At 37.3% G+C, this 20,766-nt stretch overlaps 1 protein-coding gene across 1 annotated transcript in view; it reads left to right on the top strand.

Moving 5' to 3' along the window:
* The window catches only part of RP1 (RP1 axonemal microtubule associated), an 874,252-nt gene that overhangs the window by 339,579 nt on the left and 513,907 nt on the right, over nucleotides 1-20,766 (top strand). Inside the window, 1 exon segment of the mRNA XM_042782735.1 lies at nucleotides 14,799-14,976. Coding sequence (XP_042638669.1) covers nucleotides 14,799-14,976 — 178 coding nt within the window.

The raw sequence follows: 20,766 nt of genomic DNA, 5'->3' as shown, positions 1-20,766 counted from the left end.
GGATGTCATGCTTGGTAGGGTGGAGGGTCGACAAAAGAGGAGATGGATTGACACAGTGGCTGCGATGATGGGCTCAAGTATAGCAGGGATTGTTGGGCTGGCGCGGGATCGGGCAGTGTTTCGTTCTGCTGTGCATGGGGTCGCTATGAGTCGGAAACGACTCGACGGCACTTAACAACAACAACAATGCTCTGCTGACCTTGGGACTTAAATGGACTTGAATTAATGGCCTGCTGTTTGGTTTGGTAACATCAGGACTATACTATTTTATTTGTTGATCTTGGATTTGTTAGCTTTAGCAGCCACTAGCTGCCTGAGTAAATAGATGTCTCTAACTTCAGTGGGCCAGGAGCAGGGGGCAGAGCTGAAGCCCAAGGTCGAGGGGGTTTCACACAGCCCCTAGAGCTTGGCACTTTGAACTTGGATTTAATGCCTCCAAATTGTAAAAATAAACTCCTGTTTCTTAAGGCCATCCCATTTGTGATATATTCTTGTCAGAGCAGCACTAGGTAACCACAACAGAATATGGTACCAAGAATGTGGGGTACTGCTCTGACAGATACCTAAAATGTGGAAACAAGAGTGGAGTGCACCTTGACCTAAGACCCTGGCAGAGAGACCCTGGCATATAGCATGAGAGATAGCAGGAGCAGAGCTGAGAGACCAGCATAAGAGATGGCAGTAGCAGAGCCCAGAGACCAGCGTTAAACAGCAACAGGCTTATCGGCCCATGGAGAAAGCCAAGTGCTATTGGGTAGGCAGCTTCCTGGTGGAGTGGGTTGCCTTCAGGCATTAATTGGTAAAAGAGACCCGCATAAGATGGAGTAGCAGGCTGGCTGGCCACGGAGCAAGAAAGCTGAGTGGTTTTGGGGCAGGAAGTTTTCCAGAGGAGTGAGTTGCCTTCAGCATTGATCAGCAGAAGCAGAGAGACCAAGGAAATGGAAGCAGAGCTGCCTCAGCCTGAAAGGGTAGGACCATGGCCTTTGGGGGTGGAACCACCACAGGCCCCTAGGTTTCAAAGAGCCAGACCTTCACCAACTCAGTTCTGGAGTGTGGGGCTGCTCGTTCATGTGAGCCAGTGGGATGGAGCCGTAGCCGCTGCCCAAGAGTGAGGGGGTGGGGCTGCCATGCCCAAGAGAAAGAGGAACGGGGCCTGCCAGGCCAAGGGGGTGAGGTCACCACTCAGGAACTAGGGGACTAGAGTCACCCAGTGGAGAACTGTACAGATACCACCCACTGAAGATCTGTACAGGTGCCAAGTTGAGAAGGGGTGGAATTGTGATGATTGTTTGTGTGTCAACTTGGCTGGGCCTGGTTGAGTGGCTGGGTAGCTGGTGATGGTTATTCCCCATGATGAGACTGGCAATCAACTCCATGGTGGGATCTACCACAAGCAGTTGAGTAGCTGCTTTGGGTATGTGACCTGCTTCCCATATATAAGAAGCAACTTTGGGAATGGTCTCTAGCTTATGGCATGCTTAGACCCTTCATGTAGCCATGTCGTGGTTCAGCAGCCTGCCATGCTCTGCCAACCTTGGGACTTACAATGGACTTGAATTAATGGCCTGCTGTGTGATTTGGTAACATCAGGATTTGTGCCATTTATTTGTTGACCTTGGGCTTGTTAGCCTCAGCAGCCACTAGCTGCCTGAGTGAATAGATGCTTCTAGCTTCAGTGGGCTGGGAGCAAGAGGCAGAGCTGAATCTCAAGGTTGATGGGCCTTCAAACAGCCCCCGGAGCTTGGCACTTTGAACTTGGACTTAATGCCTCCAAATTGTAAGAATAAACTCCTGTTTCTTAAGGCCATCTCATTTGTAGTATATTCTGGTCAGAGCAGCACTACGTAACCAGAAGAGATATTAATGATATTGTTCTACAATTTCCACATTCTGTTGGATCACCTGTCTTTGGAATGGGCATAAATATGGATCTCTTCCTGTCAGTTGGCCAGTTAGTTGTCTTCCAAGTTTCTTGGCATAAAGGAGTAAACACCTCCAGCACTCTATCCATTTGTTGAAACATTTCAGTGGGTATTGGATCAATGCCTAGAGACTTGTTTCTCACCAGTTTCTTCAGTGCAGCTTCAACTTCTTCCTCAATACCATTGACTCTTGATCACTTACTGCTTCCTGAAATCACTAGGCTGGAAAGACATGACTCCTGAAAACAGAATGTAAGAGTCATCTTAATCACCCTGCTTTGCATGTATTTAGAGGCTATAGTCAGGCATGATTACAATCTCAAAAGAGATTTAAGACATATTCAAAGAATGGAAAGAATGTTCATATTACTACAGCTTAAAAACCTAACAATGCCTCTTTCCTGGTAGCTACTCAATAAATACTTATTGTAATGAATTGAATTGAATTGGAGATTAATGTTTCCAACCTGTCTGCCACTGTGCATCTGAAAACATTTCTTACAGGCAAACACACTTATGTTTAAATCAAGTGCTGCTGATTCTATAACAAATGTTTCTATTTTTGTTACAATAAAAAGCTTATGCTGTAGGAGTAAATCACTTTAATAGATTTTGATGTAGTAGAGATTCAAGTTAGCAAGAAACAGCATGCTGTTCACTAGGGACAATTGTACGGTTGTTAATTTAACAAAGAAAAACAAGGCTCAGAACAACATAGGTGGAACTAGCTAAACATGAATACAAAGGAAAAAAGATGTAGGCAGGGAAAACAAGTTAAAGAGTCATCAGTGTACCAAAAAGTCATCAGTGTGGCACACAAATGCCACACACACACACACACACACATACACACAGGATACTTGTTTATGAGCAAGTTTCATTTGTAGAAAGTAGGAAAGAATTATCTTGTCATAGAGTGATCTAATTCTACTTGTTCAATTAAAATATATTTCTGCACATGCAAATGACTGTAAAAAGTTAAAGATAAGTCAGATTTGTAAGAAATTGTATATGAAGCATATACTTGGACTAGGTGTATGCAATGCTACATCAACTTGTTAAAAGTAAAAAATAAAATCAGTGAAAGTCTCATGAAGTTTTATGTAAATAATAAGGTAATATTCTACTTAATAAAAATTGTAAAGAAACCGATTTTAATAAAATTAATTGCCTACATACCCACGTGAAAGATAAATTATTTTGTTAGAATTTTCTAGAAAATGGTCTCATATTTCACTTTGTTATTATAGACCACAATTTGAAGAATATATACAGGTAGCATAGTGCCTAAGGCACTTGAATGCTAACCAGAAGGCTGGCAATTCAAACCCACCAACCACTCCTCAGAAGGAAGGTTAAAAGTGGCTACTTCCGTAGTTATACTGCCTCAGAAACCCAAGGAGGGGTCGCTATGAGTCGAGGCCAACTCAACAGCACATAACAATAACAACATGCAGGTGCTTTAGGGCAGACAGCAACAATTATTTTCTCCTCATCAAAAGCAAATAGACTTTAAGAAAGGAGTAAATTGTTGCATGATTCATCTTGGAAAAAATAAGCATGATGAATAACATTAATAATACTCTAGCAAACAGTTAAGCACTCTACTACTAGCTGAAAGATTGATGGTTTGAACCCATCCAAAAGTGCCTTTGAAGACAGGTCTGGTAATCTGCTTATGAAAGGTCATAACTTTGAAAACTCCATGGAGCAGTTCTATAGTAAACACATGGGATCATCATGAGTCCGAATCAACTCAATGGCAATTAATATCAACAGCAGAAGCAGCAAATATAAAATGTGGAGTCTGTGGGTGGTGCAAACAGTTAAAATGCTCTGCTGATCACCAAAAAGTTAGAGGTTCAATTATTTCCAAAGATACCTCGGAAGAAAGACCTGGTGATCTATCCCCCAAAAAATCAGCCATTGAAAGTCCTATGGAGCACAGTTCTGCTGCGATACCCATAAGGTCTCCATGTGCTGGTGTTGACTCCATGGCAACTGGTTTTTAAATACAGAATTACATTATCATATGGGCACCATAGGGAAGAGATTCTTGTTTACTTTGTTTATTAAAATATTCCAAACCCTAGAACTGGACCTCACATTTGATAGTTGCTCAACAAATGTTGAATGAGTGAATGTATGAATGAATAAGAAGTTATAATACCACTTGGATGATGATGACTAGGAGTTGTCCTTCTCCAAAGGAGTGAGATGGAGGGAAACCGATATTAGATGTTGAATTAACTTGCAGTGATGTGAGCATACATCAGATGCTTCAGGCTTTGTCCAGGAAGTACATGCTGATAATGTGAAGGAGAAAACACAAAGGCCAATGACACTTTTCATCCAGAACCCATGTATTTTCTTTTTTCACTCATATCCAGCCCTTTAATCAGTTTGTAATTTGTTTATGGATGAAGCAGAGATTTTAAAATGAAAGAAGGAAAGAGAGAATAAAGGAAACTAAAGATTTATTGTTTTGAAATTGAGTTTTATGTCTTATTTTAATTCTGTCCTTTTTCCTAGTTGTACTTAAGAGAAGGTTAAAATATTTGTTATCATCTCTTTAGGTGATTACAGTCTAATTGGAGATAGCAAACATGCACAAGTCAGTACCTAAAGAACAATCTTAAAGCAGTTGGTAACTGTCATGGGTTGAAGTGTGTCCCCTGAAAATATATGTCAACTTGGATAGGCCATGATTCCCAGTATTGTCCTCTATTTTGTGATCTGATATAACTATCCTCCATTTTGCAATGTGTTGTAAATCCAAACCTTGACTGTGGTTAACAAGGAAGGATTAAAAAAAAAAAAAAAACTCACTGGCGTCGAGTTGGCTCGAACTCATAGCGACCCCTCCTTGGGTTTCTGAGGCATTGTCACTATGGAATAACAACCTTCCTTCCCAGGAGTGACTGGTGTGTTTGAATCTCCAGCCTTCTGATTTGCAATCAAAATGCCTTAAGCGCTGTGCCACCAGAGCTCCCAACAAGGAAGGATAAGGATAAGGTTATGTTAAAGAGAATTAGGTTATGTTTGCTATGTTAATGAGGCAGAATTAGGGTGGTATGCATCATCTGTACTTCACCCTTGGGTAATATCTAGTATCTTGGTTCATAGGTTAAAAATACAAAATCATGGGAAAGGGTCATTGGACTAAGGTGCACCATTTTCAAAACCCTTGCTATACTTGACCCCATTGTTGCACCCACTGTGTCAATCCATCTTGTTGAGGGTCTTCCTCTTTTTTCATGAACGTACATTTTACAAGCCTAATATCTTTCTCCAGGGAATGGTCCCTTCTGACAACATGACCAAAGTAGGTGAGATGAAGTCCAGCCATTTTCACTTCTAAGGAACATTCTGGTTGCACTTCTTCCTGGACAGATTTGTTCAATCTTCTTGTAGTCCATGGTACTTTTAGTATTCTTCACCAACACCACAACACAAAAGCATCAACTCTTCTCTGGTCTTTCTTTTTATTGCCCAGCTTTCACATGCATATGAGGCAGTTGAAAATACCATGGCTTGGGTTATGTGCACCTTAGTCTTCAAAGTGACACCTTTGCTCTTTAACACTTTAAAGAGGTCTTTTACCTGCTTTCTTGGCTGCTGAGTCCTTGGGTATTGATTGTGGATCTAAGGATTATGAAATCTCTGGCAACTTCATTTTTTTTTCTCCATTTATCATGATGCTGCATATTGGTCCAGTTGTGTGGATTTTCATTTTCTTTATGTTGAGATGTAGTCCATATTGCCAACTGTAGTCTGTAATCCATATCAATACATGCTTCAAATCATATTTGTTTTTAGCAAGGAAGGTTGTTTCATCTATATATCCCAGGTTGTTAATGAGTCGTCCTCTAATCCTGATGCCTTGTCCTTCTTTATATAGTCCAGCTTCTTGGATTTTTTGTTCAGCATACAGATTGAATAAGTATGGTGAAAGGATACAACCCTGACACACACCCTTCCTGACTTTAAACCATGCAGTACCCCCTTATTCTGTTCTACCAGCAGCCTCCTGGTCAATGTACAGGTTCCTCATGAGCACAATTAAGTGTTCTGGCATTCCCATTCTTTGTAATGTTACCCATAATTTTTATGATACATACAGTTGAATATTTTTCATAGTCAATAAAACACAAGTAAACATCTATCTTGTATTCTTTGCTTTCAGCCAAGATCCATCTTTCATTGGCAATGATATCCCTCATTCTGCATCCTCTTCTGAATCTAGCTTGCATTTCTGGAAGTTCCCTGTTAATTTATTGGTACACCATTGTTGAATTATCTTCAGCAAAATTACTTGTGTGTGATATAAATGATATTGTTCTATAATTTCCACATTATGTTGGATCACATTTCTTTGGATGGGTACAAATATGGATCTCTTCAGATCAATTGACCAGGTAGCTATCTTCCAAATTACTTGGCATAGATAAGTAAGTGCCTCCAGTGCAACATTTGTTTGTTGAAACATCTCAATGGGTATGCATTACATCAGTTCCTGGAGGCTTGTTTTTGCCAATTCCTTAGTGCAGCTTCCATCAGTATGATTAGCTCTTGATTATATGCCATCTCCTGAAATAGTTGAACATCGGCCAATTCTTTTTTGTACAGTGACTGCATGTATTCCTTCCATCTTCTTTTGATGGCTTCCTGAGTCATTCAATATTTTGCCCATAGAACCTTTCAATATTGCAACTCAAGGCTTGAATTTTTTTCTTTAGATCATCCAGCTTGAGAAATTCCAAGTACGTTCTTCCCTTTTGGTTTTCTATTTTATTTCTCTGGGTCTCATTCTCTTTTACATTTTTTTTTTTTAAATTGTGCCTTGGGGGCAAATTTACATAGCAAACTTGTTTTACATTCAATAGTTCATGCACATCTGCTTTCATGGCCCTGATTACCGTAAGAAACTCTACCCCCTCTCCTCCCCATGACCACCCCCTCTCTGTGCCCCTCTCATCCATGCATTCCTGTCTGTCCAGCCTTCCCTGTGTGTGAATGTTACCCCTCTGGCGTATCACGGCTTTTCAACCCAAGAGGTGCATCTCCCTAGAGTAGGTGGGTGCATTGCCCTGGGGTAGGTGTTCTGCATATAAGTCTTTCTACTATTTGGCTGAGAGCCAGTCTATGTAAGTGAGTCCATTCCTAGGCTGGAAGGGTAACCTAGGGCCATAGTCTCTCGAGGGTTCCACCAGTCTCTATCTAGCCAGTAATTCTGATCATTTTTGTGTTTTTGAATTTTGTTCCACATTTTTCCTCCCATTCTATCCAGGATCTCCAGGTTTGATCCCTTTCTGAGCAGTTGGCATTGGTAGCTGGGCACCATCTAGTTCTTCTGGTCTTGGGTGATGGAGGCCAAGGTTTTTGTGGTCCAACTTATCTTTGGGTTGTTTCCAGATGACTCTGATTTTCTTCATTCTTCTTTGCTCCAGCTGAGGGAACACCAATAGTTGCATCTTAGATGGAACCTCAAAAGCTTTTAAGAAGCAAGTCACTACTCATCAAAGAAGATTGTAGAAAAAAAAATCATGAATTGACTTTGTCTTCTCGAATTGCTCTTTGAAATCTGTTCAGCTCATTTGTCTTGTCATTTCTTCCATTTGCTTTAGCTACTTTCCATTTAAGGGCAAGTTTCAGAGACTCTTCTGACATCTATTATGGTCTTTTCTTCCTATCTTGTTTCTTAAAGACCTTTTGCCCTCTTCATATATGATGTTCTTGATGTCATCTCACAATTAATCTGATTTTCAGTCATTGGTGTTCGATGTGTCCAATCTATTCTTTAGATGGTCTCTGTATTCAGGTGGGATGCAATCAAGATCATAGTTTGCTTTCATAGACTTGTTTTAATTTTCTCTGCTTTAATTTGAACTTACACATGAGCAATTGGTGGTTGTTCCATAGTCAGCTCCTGGCCTTGTTTTGACTGACGACATTGAGCTTCTCCATCGCCTCTTTCTACAGATGTAGGCAATCTGATTCTTGTGTATTCCACCTTGTGAAGTCCACGTATAGTTGCCAGATATGTGTTTGAAAAAAGGTATTTTCAATGAATAAGTCATTGATCTTGCAAAATTCTGTCATGTGATATCTGGCATCAATTCTATCACCAAGGACATATTTTCCAACTACTGGTGATTCTTCTTTGTTTCCAACTTTGTCATTCCAGTCACCAGATAATAATCAGTACATCTTGATTGCATGTTTGGTCAACTTCAGACTGCAGAAGTTGGTGAAAAATCTTAAATTTCCTCATGTTTGGTTTTAGTGGTTGAGTAATAGTAATATTAACTGGTATTTCTTATGGGCATATGGATGTTATCCTATCACTTACAGCAGTATACTTCAGGATAGATCTTGAAATATGTTTTATCACAATGAATGTGATGCCATTCCTCTTCAACTTGTCATTTTCAGCATTGTAAATCATATGATTGTCTCATTTAAAATGGCCAAAATCAGTCCATTTCAGCTTATTGTCTATGATGTTGATCTTTATGTATTCTATTTCATTTTTGATAACTTCTAATTTTCCTAAATTCATACTTCATACATGCCAAGTTCTGATAATTAATGGATGTTTGCAACTGTTTCTTCCCATTTTGATTTGTGCCCCATCAGCAAATGGAGGTCCCTACAGTTTTACTCAATCCATGTCATTAAAGTTGACTCTACTTTGAGGAGGCAGCTGTTCCTCCATCATATTTTGAGTGCCTTTTGACCTGAATGGCTCATCTTCCAGCACTATATCAGACAGTGGTTCAGGACTATTCATAAAACTTTCCAGCAATATTTCAGACAGTGTTTGTTTCACTGCTATTAATAAGGTTTTCACTGGCCAATTCTTTGGGAATTGGATAGCCCTATCTGTCTTCCCAGTCTGTCTTAGTCTGGGAGCTCTACTGAAATCTATCCACCATAGGTGACCCTGCTGGTATTTGAAACACTGATGGCATAGCCTTCAGCCTCATAGCAACACACAGGCCACCACAGTACAAAAAACTGACACACAAGTAGTGGAATTCAATCCATAGTAAGATTGATATTTTAATTCGGACATTTTGGGCAAAGACGTGGGGCTTGAGACTCCTAACTAGCTTGTAATCTCAAAGTTCCCAACCTCACAACCGACTGCAACCTTTTCCCTGGTCACTGGTCCTATCAGCACTTGAGTCTTCCTTTAAGGCACATGAGAATTTTTGCATCTTCTGGATGTTCACATGTGGGCTATGGGTAAGCTAGGAAGTTATGGCAGTGTCATCTCCCAGACTCATTTCTCAGATATTTCTAGGTCTCATAAATGGCTCTTTATTGAACACTGTGATTATCTAAATAAAGTGTGTAAACCCATAGACAACCCATCAGCTTTTCATAGGCTCCCCAAAATGTATAGATTTTTCTACTATTAGTTCTTTGTTACATCCAGCCCACAGTCACTCACTGTGGTCCAGTTGGCTCCAACTCATAGCAACCCCTCCTTGGGTTTCCAAGGCGGTATCACTATGAAAATAGATTACCCATTCTTCCTTCCGAGGAGTGGCTGGGTGAGTATGAACTGCCAGCCATCTGGTTATCAGTCAAATGCCTTAGACACTATACCACCAGAGCTCCCATATCCAGCCCAAGTGGGGTTGAATTAAGGCCATCATGTGTCTCTTCCACTGCCATTTCCCCCCATACTAGTTGGACATTTCTTCCTCCTGTAAGGTAGACGTTTCCTCTATATCACATACTTTTTCAGTGGTTTCACCATTTAAACTGTGTATTTAAATAAACAATTTAAATAAGTATATAAAATCTAAATTTGAAAGCTTTTTTGGCAACTATTTTCTCTTTCAATAATCTTTAGCTGTGCAACTCAAAAAACTCTTCTTCTGATTCTTTCTTTGTTAAAGATTAAAAAGGAGAAGAAAAATAACTTGGGAATTCAAAGCTGAGCAAAATTTTTTTTGTTCTAGACTATATTCTACTTCCCCATAAAACAGTGAGCATTATTGATCCAATAGGTAGGAGAGCATTGGAGCAATTGGGAATGGCTTATTAATCCAAAGCTATTATTCTCACTTCAGTTACTGGTAGTGATTATCCAGGTATATGATGATGTGGACATGGAGTTGGGGAAATGATGAGAATGAAGAGTTTCAGTCAAATTTGATAGAAATTGTTTTCAAATTTTTGATGGATCTTGATGGCTGATTGAATATTGGTATTGAAAATATAGAGAAAAATTCTCAGAAAACTATGACTTGAGAGGAACTTCCTAAACTTGATAAAGAACTTAACAAAAATCCTATAGCAAATATCATACTTAATGAAGAGAAGCTAGGTATTTTCCTGCTAAAACTGGAAACAAGACAAGAATGTCCCCTCTAACTACACCTATTCAACATTACAATGAAAGTTCTATGAAGTACATAAGACAAGGAAAGTAAATAAGTATTATATTGTTTTGGGAGGATGAATAAAATTGTCTTTGTTTGTAAATGACATGATTTTCTATGTAGAAAATCCCACATAATCAAACAAAACACTTGAAATAGCAAGGTTGTAGAATGCAAGGTTATACAAAAAACAATTATTGTCCTGTATACCAGCAAAGAATAGAAACACAATATAATTTACCATAGCACAAAAAACTAAATAAGTATAGACTTGGCAAAATATATGCAGAATCTATGTGATGAAAGCTATAAAACTCTGATAATAGAATGCTGAGTGAAATTAGTCAATTATGAAAGAATAAATATCGTATGAACTGCCAGCCTTCTGGTTAGCAGTCAAATGCATTATCCACTGCGCCACCAGAGCTCCCCATATGAGACCATTATTATAAAAATGTCAAGAAAGATTTTCACATGAAAATAAACATTCTTTCATAGTTACCAGAAGTTGGAGGAAAAGGGAGGCTAAATCACTAATTGAAGGTTAAACATGTATATTAACTTGGTTGAAAGGACAGGCAATATACAATGAAGAGGTCTGCAACAACATAGTCCACAAAGCAAATGTTCTACATCTTACTTTCGTGAATAGTGACTGGATCTTAAAAGCTTATGAGTGGCCAAATAAGGTGCAACTATAGATCATTCCCCATCTAGAACAAAGAAGAGTGAAGAAAGTCAAAGATACATGGAAATAACTAGTCCAAAGGCCTAATGGATCACATGACTCTCAGCCTTTATGACCCTGAGACCAGAACTAGATGGTGTGCAGCTACTACTATCAACCACTTGGAAAGGGATTGCATTAGTAAGTCCAGTATAGAATGGGAGAAAGATATGGAACAAAAGTCAAAATCATAAAAAAAGACCAGGCTCACTTGTCTGATAGAGACTGATGGAACCCTTAGTCAACCTTCAAGCATGGAATTGAACTCACCCCCATGAATCGACTTTTAGCCAAACAATAGACAGGTCTATAAATTGAACAATAAAACTAGGGAAATTCTTAGAACAATCAATCACATCAGATCAAAAGGGCAGCATTTGTCCAGGGATAAAGCTCAGAAGACAGGAAGGGATAAGAAAGGAGGAATGGAAACAGGCAACATAAGAGTGGAAGTGGGGTTAGTGCTGCTACACTGTGGGATTGCAATGGCATGAAACTAAATGTGTATGAATTGTTGAAATTAGGAAAACTGATTTTCTTTGTAAACTTTCACCCAAATTACAATAAAAAAGTGTTTTTTATTTTTAAGATGTAAATTAATATTCCTGGATTGGAAGGCTCAAAGTTGTTGTCAAGAGGTCAATATTCCCCCACTTGATTTATAGATAGAACACAAGCTCAGTAAGTGATTCTAAAGTTTATGTGAAATGGTAAGAGACCCAGAATAGCCAACGTAATATTGAATTAAAATACAGTAGGAGGACTGACACTACTCTACCTCAAGGCATATTGTAAAGCTAGAGTAATCAAGACAGTGTGATATTGGTGAAAGAATAGACACAAAACTTAGTGGGACAGAATAGAGAGTCCATAAATAGACCCACACAAATATAGTCAACTGCTTTTTGGCAAAGGAGCAAAGAGAATTCAATGAGAAGAGACCGTCTTTTCAACAGTTGGTGGTGGAGTAATTTGATTGTTCATATGCAATAAAATCTAGACACAGGAATTACATAATTAATTCAAAATGGATTATAAAAAATAACTAAATAAGTTGTTTTTCAATTGATTTTGAATTATGGATACCCTATGTGTAAGAAGCAGAACTGCATTCCATAGGGTTTTTATGGCTGTGAGTTCCTGGAAGCAGATCCCTAGACCTTTATTCTAAGACACCACTGGGTGGTTTGAACCACCCAACCTTTCACTTAGTAGTCGAGTGCTTAACTTTTTGTGCCCAAGAACACCAATATAAAATGTAAAACTATAAAATTTCTAGAGGAAAATGTAGGAGGAAATCTATGTGACCTTGGATTTGGTTATAAGGTTTTAGATATACCAGAAGCATGACCATGAAAAAAATTGATAAGTTGGACTTTACTAAAATTGAAAACTTCTCTATAAAACACTGTTAAAATAACCAAAAGACAATGTACAGACTGAAAATATTTTAAAAGCATGTAACTGATAAAGGAGATTACCCAAAATACACAAAGAACTTTAAAACTCAACATTAAGATAATAACCCAGTTGCAAAATGAGCAAAGGATCTGAACAGATACTTCATCAGCAAAGACAGACAAATGAGAAATAAGTATTTCATTAGAGAATTGAAAATTAAAATAATGAGATACGACTATATACCTACTGTAATGTTTAAAATAGTGTAAAACAAACAATAAACTGAGACAATACTAAATGAAGGTGAGGATGAGGAGGTGAGGAGCAACAGGAATTTTCATTCATTGTTGTTGGGAATGCAAAGTAATAAGTTACTTCGGAAGATTATTTAGATGTTTCTTATAAAGCTAAATATAGTCTTAACACATGATCTAGCAATTAAGTTCCTAGGGATTAACCGAAAGCGTTGAAAGCCTATGTTCATAAAAAAACCCTGCAGATGAATCATTTAGCAGATTTATTTGTAGTTGCCAAAAGCAACCAAGATAAATATCATAATACAATGATATGTATGAAATGTGGAAGAATCAAATATTATTCCACAATAAAAATAAATGAGCTATCAGGTTATTAAAATATATGGAAGAAACCTCAATGCATATTGCTAAGTGGAAGAAGGCAGAAAAGGCTACAGACTGCCTGATTCCAATTATATGACAGTCTGGAAAATGCTAAAATACTAGGACAGTAAAATGATCATTGGTTGTCAAAGGTTTTAGAAGAGGGGGGAAGGGGTGATTAATGAAACATGGGATTTTTAGGGCATGAAAAATACTGTATGTAATGTTTTAATGGTGAATACAGATATTAGGTATGTGTCAAAACCCATAGATATTAGGTATTTATCAAAATCTAGAAGAAAGAACAAATCTGTCTCAGAAGTACAACCAGAATGCTCCTTAGAAGCAAGGATAGTGAGATTTTGTCTCACATACTTGGGAGCAGTCCCTGAAAGAGTATGCTTGGTACGGTAGAGGGTCAGCGAAAAAGAGGAAGACCTTCAATGAGATGGATTGACACAGTGGCTGCAACCATGAACTCAAATATAGCAATGATTGTGAGCATGATGGAGGATTGAGCAGTGTTTTGTTCTGTTGTACATAGGACCTTAAGTTGGAACCAACTCTGTCACTTAACGACAATGCAGAATTGTCTATCATAAAGATTGAATATTAATGTGTGCATATTTTAAAAGTATACTTAGGTTGAGGCACTCCAAGATGGAATTCAGACTGTGACAAGAAAAATCTAACTGCATTATATATGTGCAGAACAAGTTTAGGAGATGGGGGAAATGTACTGACTTCAGTATCTTTTTGGAAATCAATATAGTAAGACTAAAGGCAAAAGAAACTGCATGTAAGCAATGCACTCTAGTTGATAAAGTTGTTTCTCATAGGGGTATTGATTAGTAACTATGATTCTGCCATGCATATACATATACTTCTTGTTGTTGTTATATGCCATTGAGTGGGACCCGACTCATATCTACCCCTCCTTGGGTTTCTGAACCTAAGAAAGTAGATTGCCCAAACTTCCTTCCAAGGAGTGACTATACATATACTAGAATGGCAAAATTAAGTAAATGGATGTCATATGATGGGAGCCAGGTTTCTCACTGTTGGAGTGGGAGTGTACAGATAAACAATGGAAAGAAGCTGGAATGATCTGTATTATTTGATTAGAGTTGGAGACATTAATCTCCTGTTAATCATGAAGCTTCATGTGTTTAGAGATTACTTCCCAGAAGCTGAACACAATGACTTGACTTCTCTTTGGGCAAGGTTAAATTTTTTACTGCACAGTTTTACTATACAGTCTTTGAGTAATTTATTTGTACTTTATTTACTGGTGCAAATTTAATACAGAAAATGAGCAATTGCAGAGAGAATTGGCTTATACTAAATATAAATGGATTTTCAGCAAAAATTGCTGTTTTTCAAAATCATTATTTAGAGTATTTCCAAAAGGAAAATTTCACTATTCACATATTGAGATGGACAAATCTAAAAATACAGCATACAGGACACTGTACTAAATTGAACTTCCTCTGTGATTTGGAGTCCTTTGTTCAAGGTGTGAGCTCCTATCTCTGTCAATCACCGGGTCTCTGGTTCTAGATCTTATGGGATAGAATGAAGCACATAGTGTAATTTATGCAGAAAGTTTCTAGATTTATCATGAAGACTTGAATATGAAGCAAAATCATTTTCTTGAAAAGTGACTAGTTTTAATTCTGTTTTTCATTTTTTTGCTTACATTTACGAAATTATCTTATATTGATTGTAGGGTACAGGAGATGTTGACTGTCATTTTAAAATTAAGAAGAACTTAGAAAATGCATCCATAAGTTTGGAATCTACAAAGTACCCAGGATTGTTCGTTGGACTTCTGTCAGATGGACGTGCAAAGCCAGTTATTTATACCAAGGATGGGAGTGCTTTCTTCTATCCAAAAGTCATCCAGTGTAGGTTTACTCTGAAATACTTAAATTTTAGTTTGCTTTGTAGTGATTTGTATATATTGACTGCTAAGTTGATGTAATGTTTACTAGTCAAAGTTCTACTGTTAGGCCTTTTTGTTGTTGCTCTAGGAAAAAAAAAAAAAAGATACAATGATGATGAGACAACCAGACACTATTGATTTGATGCCAACTCATGTCAACCCCATTATGTCAGACTAGAACTGTGCTCCATGGGGATTTCCATGGCTGATTTTTTGGAAGAAGATCACCAGGCCTTTCTTCTGAGGCTCCTCTATGTAGCCTCAAACCTCCAATCTTTCAGTTAGCAGCTGAATAATTAATGGTTTTCATCACTTAGGGACTCCTCAAATTCTAAAATAATTAATGTTAGATATAAAATAATTAATGCCAGGTGTAGAGTTTTTACTACGTTGGATTCCTTTAATAAATTTTTAAATTTTTTGTATGTGCAGTGTGAGTGTGTTTGTGTGCATGAATGTGTGTATGTATTAAACTCTTTTAAGGGATATCTCCACATATACTGAGAGAGGATGCAATTGTTACAAATGTCTTCAGCTTCATTGCTTCTAATTTTTAATGCTCACAATATAAAAAGAGAAGGTAATATCAACACAATGGTATTTGTAGTAAAAATGGGAATATTTTGAAACTGGTTTATTTCCCAAATTTAGGTTCTTTAGCAGAATGAAGTGAATACACAAGGACCTTATTTAAAAAATTTAAGTTTAAAATGTACTTGCTTGAACATAGAGGTTAATGAAGTAATTCTAGTTTCTTAAATTATAAGATTAATTTGCCTTCTGATTTCTGTCTCATGTGGTTTGCTATGTATCTGATCTGGTGTAATGAATTTTGGCTAACTCCAAATCTAGATGATTTTCTTAATCAATTTGACTCTCATTTAACTCCACTTTTCTTATCAAAATTCATCTGTACTTTATATGTATGTATATCCATATATGGAACACTGGTGGCGTAGCAGCTAAGGCATTTGTCTACTAACAAGAAGGTTGGTGGTTCAAACCTACCAGCTGCTCTGTGGAAGGAAGATAGGGCAATCTACTTCTGTAGAGATTTATTGGAAACCCAGTGAGGGTCGCTATGAATCGGAATGACTTGATGGCAGTGAGGTGTTTTTTTTTGTGTGTGTAGTTTATGTGTATATGTAAATTCTCCTACAGAATATAGTTTAAAATAAGAACACAATTTTATTTTATTTAACATGTGTGCTATCTCCGTCAATGTCTTTTAAGCCTTTAGTTGCCATACTTAAAATGTTGCAAATTATTTGGCTAGTACGTTTTAACTTGCTGCCATCCATTTTTCTGCTCTCTTCATCTGCTTTTTCCATAGACTTGTGCAGAATGGCACTCCTACTCAACAAAATGGGTATGCCATCTGTCCTGGAGCTCTTGGAGAAAGCAGATGAATAAGAGAAAGAAAAGATATATAGGGTAAAGCAGAAAAAAGCAGAAATAATTAGCAGAAGATAGCAACCAACCTGGAAGAACACGGGATGGAGGGAAAAGTAACAGAAAGGAAGAGACAGAGAAGAAAAGATGAGAAAGAAACAATAATTAGAAAAGGAGCTAAGAATAAAAAAATAATTTGTGGAAATACAGAGAGAGAGATACCTAGATCCTTAATGCCAATACTGCCAAGAGAAATGAAGTAATTCTTTACAGGATCTCCAATTTAGTTCCAATGCTAGACCATGGATGACTTGGGTTTTTGTCTCTATTTACTAGTTGTGTGGTACTCAAACTCAAAACTTTCTGCTGTGGAGTAGATTCCAATTCATAGTGACCCACATTGGGTTTCTGAGGCTGTAAATCTTTTCGGAAGTAGATTACCCCATTTTCCTTCCACGGAATGGCTGATGGGTTTGAACTGCTGACCTTCTGGTTAGCAGCCAAGTGCCTTATCCACTATGCTGCCAGAACTCCTTATATGGTGCTAGTCAAATTGAGTCAGGTCAGAGAGTGTTGTTGGTACTGTTAAAAAGGGATAACAATTATAATTTTCATATCTACCCAGCTGTTGAGGGAAGAGCAAATATAAGTGAAAGTTATGTTTTCAACAAGAATAGCTAGTTATTTGTGGGTAGTTATTTTATGCCAGCTATTGCAAACATGGTTATATCATTTAATTCCACAGCACTGAAAAGTAGGTATATTATTATTCTTTTAAAATTGTATTCTTATAAAACATATATAACATGACATTTTAACCATTTTAAGTGTATGTTTCAATGATATTAATTATATTCATCATGCTGTGAAACCATCACCATTATCCATTTTTTTTATTACCTCAATGAGGAACTCAGTATTCCTTAAGTGATACTGCCCATATTCCCCTCCCACAATCAATTGTAATCACTAATAAAATTGTCTCTATGCCTTTGCCTATTCTAGATATTTCATGTAAGTGGGGTCAAACAATATATGTTCTTTTCTGTTTGACTTATTTCAAGGTTCATCCAAGTCATACCATGTATTATGAAGTTATTTCTCTTTATGGCTAATATTCCATTGTAAGTATATACCACCATTCATTTATCCATTCCTTTGTTGAGGGACATGAGTTGTTTCTACTTTTTGGCTATTATGAATATGGATGGCTGCAATGAACACTGGTGATCACGTATCTGTTTCAGTCCCTATTTTCAGTTCTTTTTGGTATATACATAGAAGTGGAATTGCTAAGTCGTATGGCAATATACTAGGAAGATGTTTACCTGTGTTTTATTGACTATGCAAAAACATTTGACAGTGTGAGTCATAACAAATTATGGATAACATTTATGAGTATGAGAATTCCAGAACATTTAATTGTGGTTTTAAGTCAGTAAAGTTGTATCCTGTCACCAAACTTACTCAATCTGTGTGCTGAGCAAAAAACCTAGAAGCTCGACTATATGAAGAATGTGAAATGAGTATTGGAGGAAGACTCACTAACAACCTGTGAGGGGAAGATTACACAACCTTTCTTGTTGAAAGTGAAGATGACTTGAAGATCTTACTGATGAAGATTAATGACTAGTCTTCAGTATGGATTACACCTCAACATAAAGAAAACAAATTCCTCTCAATTAGACCCCAAAACAATACCACAATATAAAAAAAGATTAAATTTTTCAAGGATTTAATTTTACTTGGATCTATAATTAATGGCCATAGAAGCAGCAGTCAAGAACTCAAATGATGTACTGCATTGGGTATATCTGCTTCAAAAGATCTCTTTAAGGTGTTTTGAAACAAAGATGTCACTTTGAGGACTAAGGTATGCCTGACCTGAGCCATGATGTTTTCAGTCATCTCATATACATGAAAAAGCTGGATAATGAATGAAGACTGAAGAAAAATTGATGCCTTTAAATTATGGTGATGACAAAAAATATTAACTATACCATGGTTGTCAGGAGAAGAAACAAATGTCTTGGAAGAAGTACAGCCAGAATGCTCTTTAGAAGTAAGGATGATGAGATTTCATCTTAGGTACTTTGGAGGGACCAGTCCCTGGAGAAGTACAATATACTTGGTAAAGTACAGGGTCCGTGAAAAAGAGGAAGACCCTCAATGAGATGGATTGACACAGTCGCTGCAACAGTGGGCTCAAACATAGCAAATATTGTGAGGATGAGGCAGAACTGGGCAGTGTTTCATTCTGTCCTACACAGTTTCTCCATGAGATGGAACTGACTCCACAACACCTAACAACATGGCAACACTGTATAACTTTTTCAGGAATTTCCAAAATGTTTTTGTTTGTTGCTACATCATATTACAATCCTGCCAGCAGTAAATATGAGTTCTAATTTCCCCAAATCCTCACCAATATTTTTTATTTTCTGTTTTTCTGATAATAACTATTCTAGTAGGTGTGAGGAAGTATCTCATTATGGATTTGATTTGCATTTACTTAATGACTAATGACATTAAGCACCTTTTCATGTGCTTCTTGGCCAAGTGTGTGTGTGTGTGTGTGTGTGTGTAATATATACATTTATAAATTGTTGTTGTTGTTGTTATTTGCCATCAAGTCGGCCCCGACTCATGGCGACCCCTCCTTGGGTTTCCGAGGCAGTATCACTGCGGAAGTAGGAATGCCCAACCTTCCTTCCGAGGAGTGACTGGTGGGTTTGAACCACCAGCCTTCTGGTTAGCAGTCAAGTGCCTTAGGCACTATGCTACCAGAGCAAACTTACTGCCATCAAGTTGTCGAGTTGGATCCTACTCATAGCCACTCCTCCTGGGTTTCTCAGATGGTAACACTATGGAAGTAGATTGCCCCATCTTGCTTCCAAGGAACTGGGGAGTTTGAACTGCCAGCCTTCTTGTTAGCAGTCAAGTGCCTTAAGTACTAAGCTACTATATATATATATATATATATGTGTGTGTGTGTGTGTGTGTGTGTGTGTGTATATATATATATATGTATGTATATATATGCAAATATATATGGTTTTTGGGATAAATGTCTATTCAAGTCCTTTGCCTGTTTTTTCTAATTGAATTGTTTGTCTTTTTGTTGTCAAGTTATATTTCTTTATGTATTTCAGATGTTAAATATTTATCAGATACTTTTTCTCACTCTGTAGTTTGTTTCCTCACTTTCTTGATAAAAACTTTTAATGTTTACAGTTTTCATTTTGATGAAGTACAATATATTAATTTTTGGTGGTGTTGCTCAACATTTGGTGTCATATCTAAGAATCCATTGTCACAAACAAGGTCCTGAAATTTTAACCCTATGTTTTCTTTGAACAGTTTTCTGGGTTTGCTTCTTATATTTAGGACATTGACCCATTGAGTTAATTTTCATGTATGCCGTGAAATATGAGTTCAACTTCATTGTTTACTTTTGGAGATCTAATTAGCAAAATTTATGGAAAAAATGTTATTTCCCTCATTGAATAGACTTCACATCCTTATTGATAATCAGTTGTTTGTAGACGTATGTATTTATATCTTGATTCTAAATTATTTTCCAGAGGTCTATTTGTCTATCCTTATACTGGTGTACCACACTGTTTTCATTATGTAGCTTTATAGTATGTTTTGAATCTGGAAATATTAGTCCTCCTAAAATAACTTACTTTCTTCTTTTTTTAAAAAAATTAATCTTGGTGAAAATATATGTAACAAAACATACACTCATTCAACATTTTCTACATGTACAGCTTGATGACATTGCTTACATTCTTTGCTTTGTGTGACCATTCTTGTTATATCTATACATATTATTTCACCACCATTAACTTCCTATCCCCTAAATTTTCCTTTGTGTTTTAAAGTTATTGTTGTCAATTTAATTTCATATAGAAAGAATTTTGAAAGAGTGCACTTCTTTTTTTTCTTGAAGTTTTTTTTTTTCAATTGTGATTTGGATGAAGATTTACAGAGCAGATTCACTTTCCATACAGCAGTTCACATACACTTTGTCTCATGACATTGACCACAGTTTACCACAATGCAACAGCTCCCCTCCCACTTCTTCCCCATCGTTACCCCTTCGCAGTGTCCATCCCTCCATGCACTCCTGAACCCTTATCTATCTCCCTGTGCATAAACAGCCCTTCTTTCTCCCATGATTGTTCTCTCCAAGAAGTGTATCTACCTGAGGTAAATGTTCAACTGATATGCCTGTTTTTTGTTTGGCTGGAAACCACAGGTGTGGGTTCAATTCCAGACCTGAAGGGCAGCTAGGGGCCATGGTCTCAGTGGTTACAACAGGCTCTATCGGACCAGCAAACCTGGTCCCAACCCC

This window comes from Orycteropus afer, unplaced genomic scaffold, assembly GCF_000298275.1.
Source record: "Orycteropus afer afer isolate SDZICR_OR568_19922 unplaced genomic scaffold, OryAfe1.0 scaffold00436, whole genome shotgun sequence".
In the NCBI taxonomy this organism is placed as follows: Eukaryota; Metazoa; Chordata; class Mammalia; order Tubulidentata; family Orycteropodidae; genus Orycteropus; species Orycteropus afer.
The sequence above is the reverse complement of the archived record's forward strand: the minus strand, read 5'-3'. Positions and strand labels throughout refer to the sequence as shown.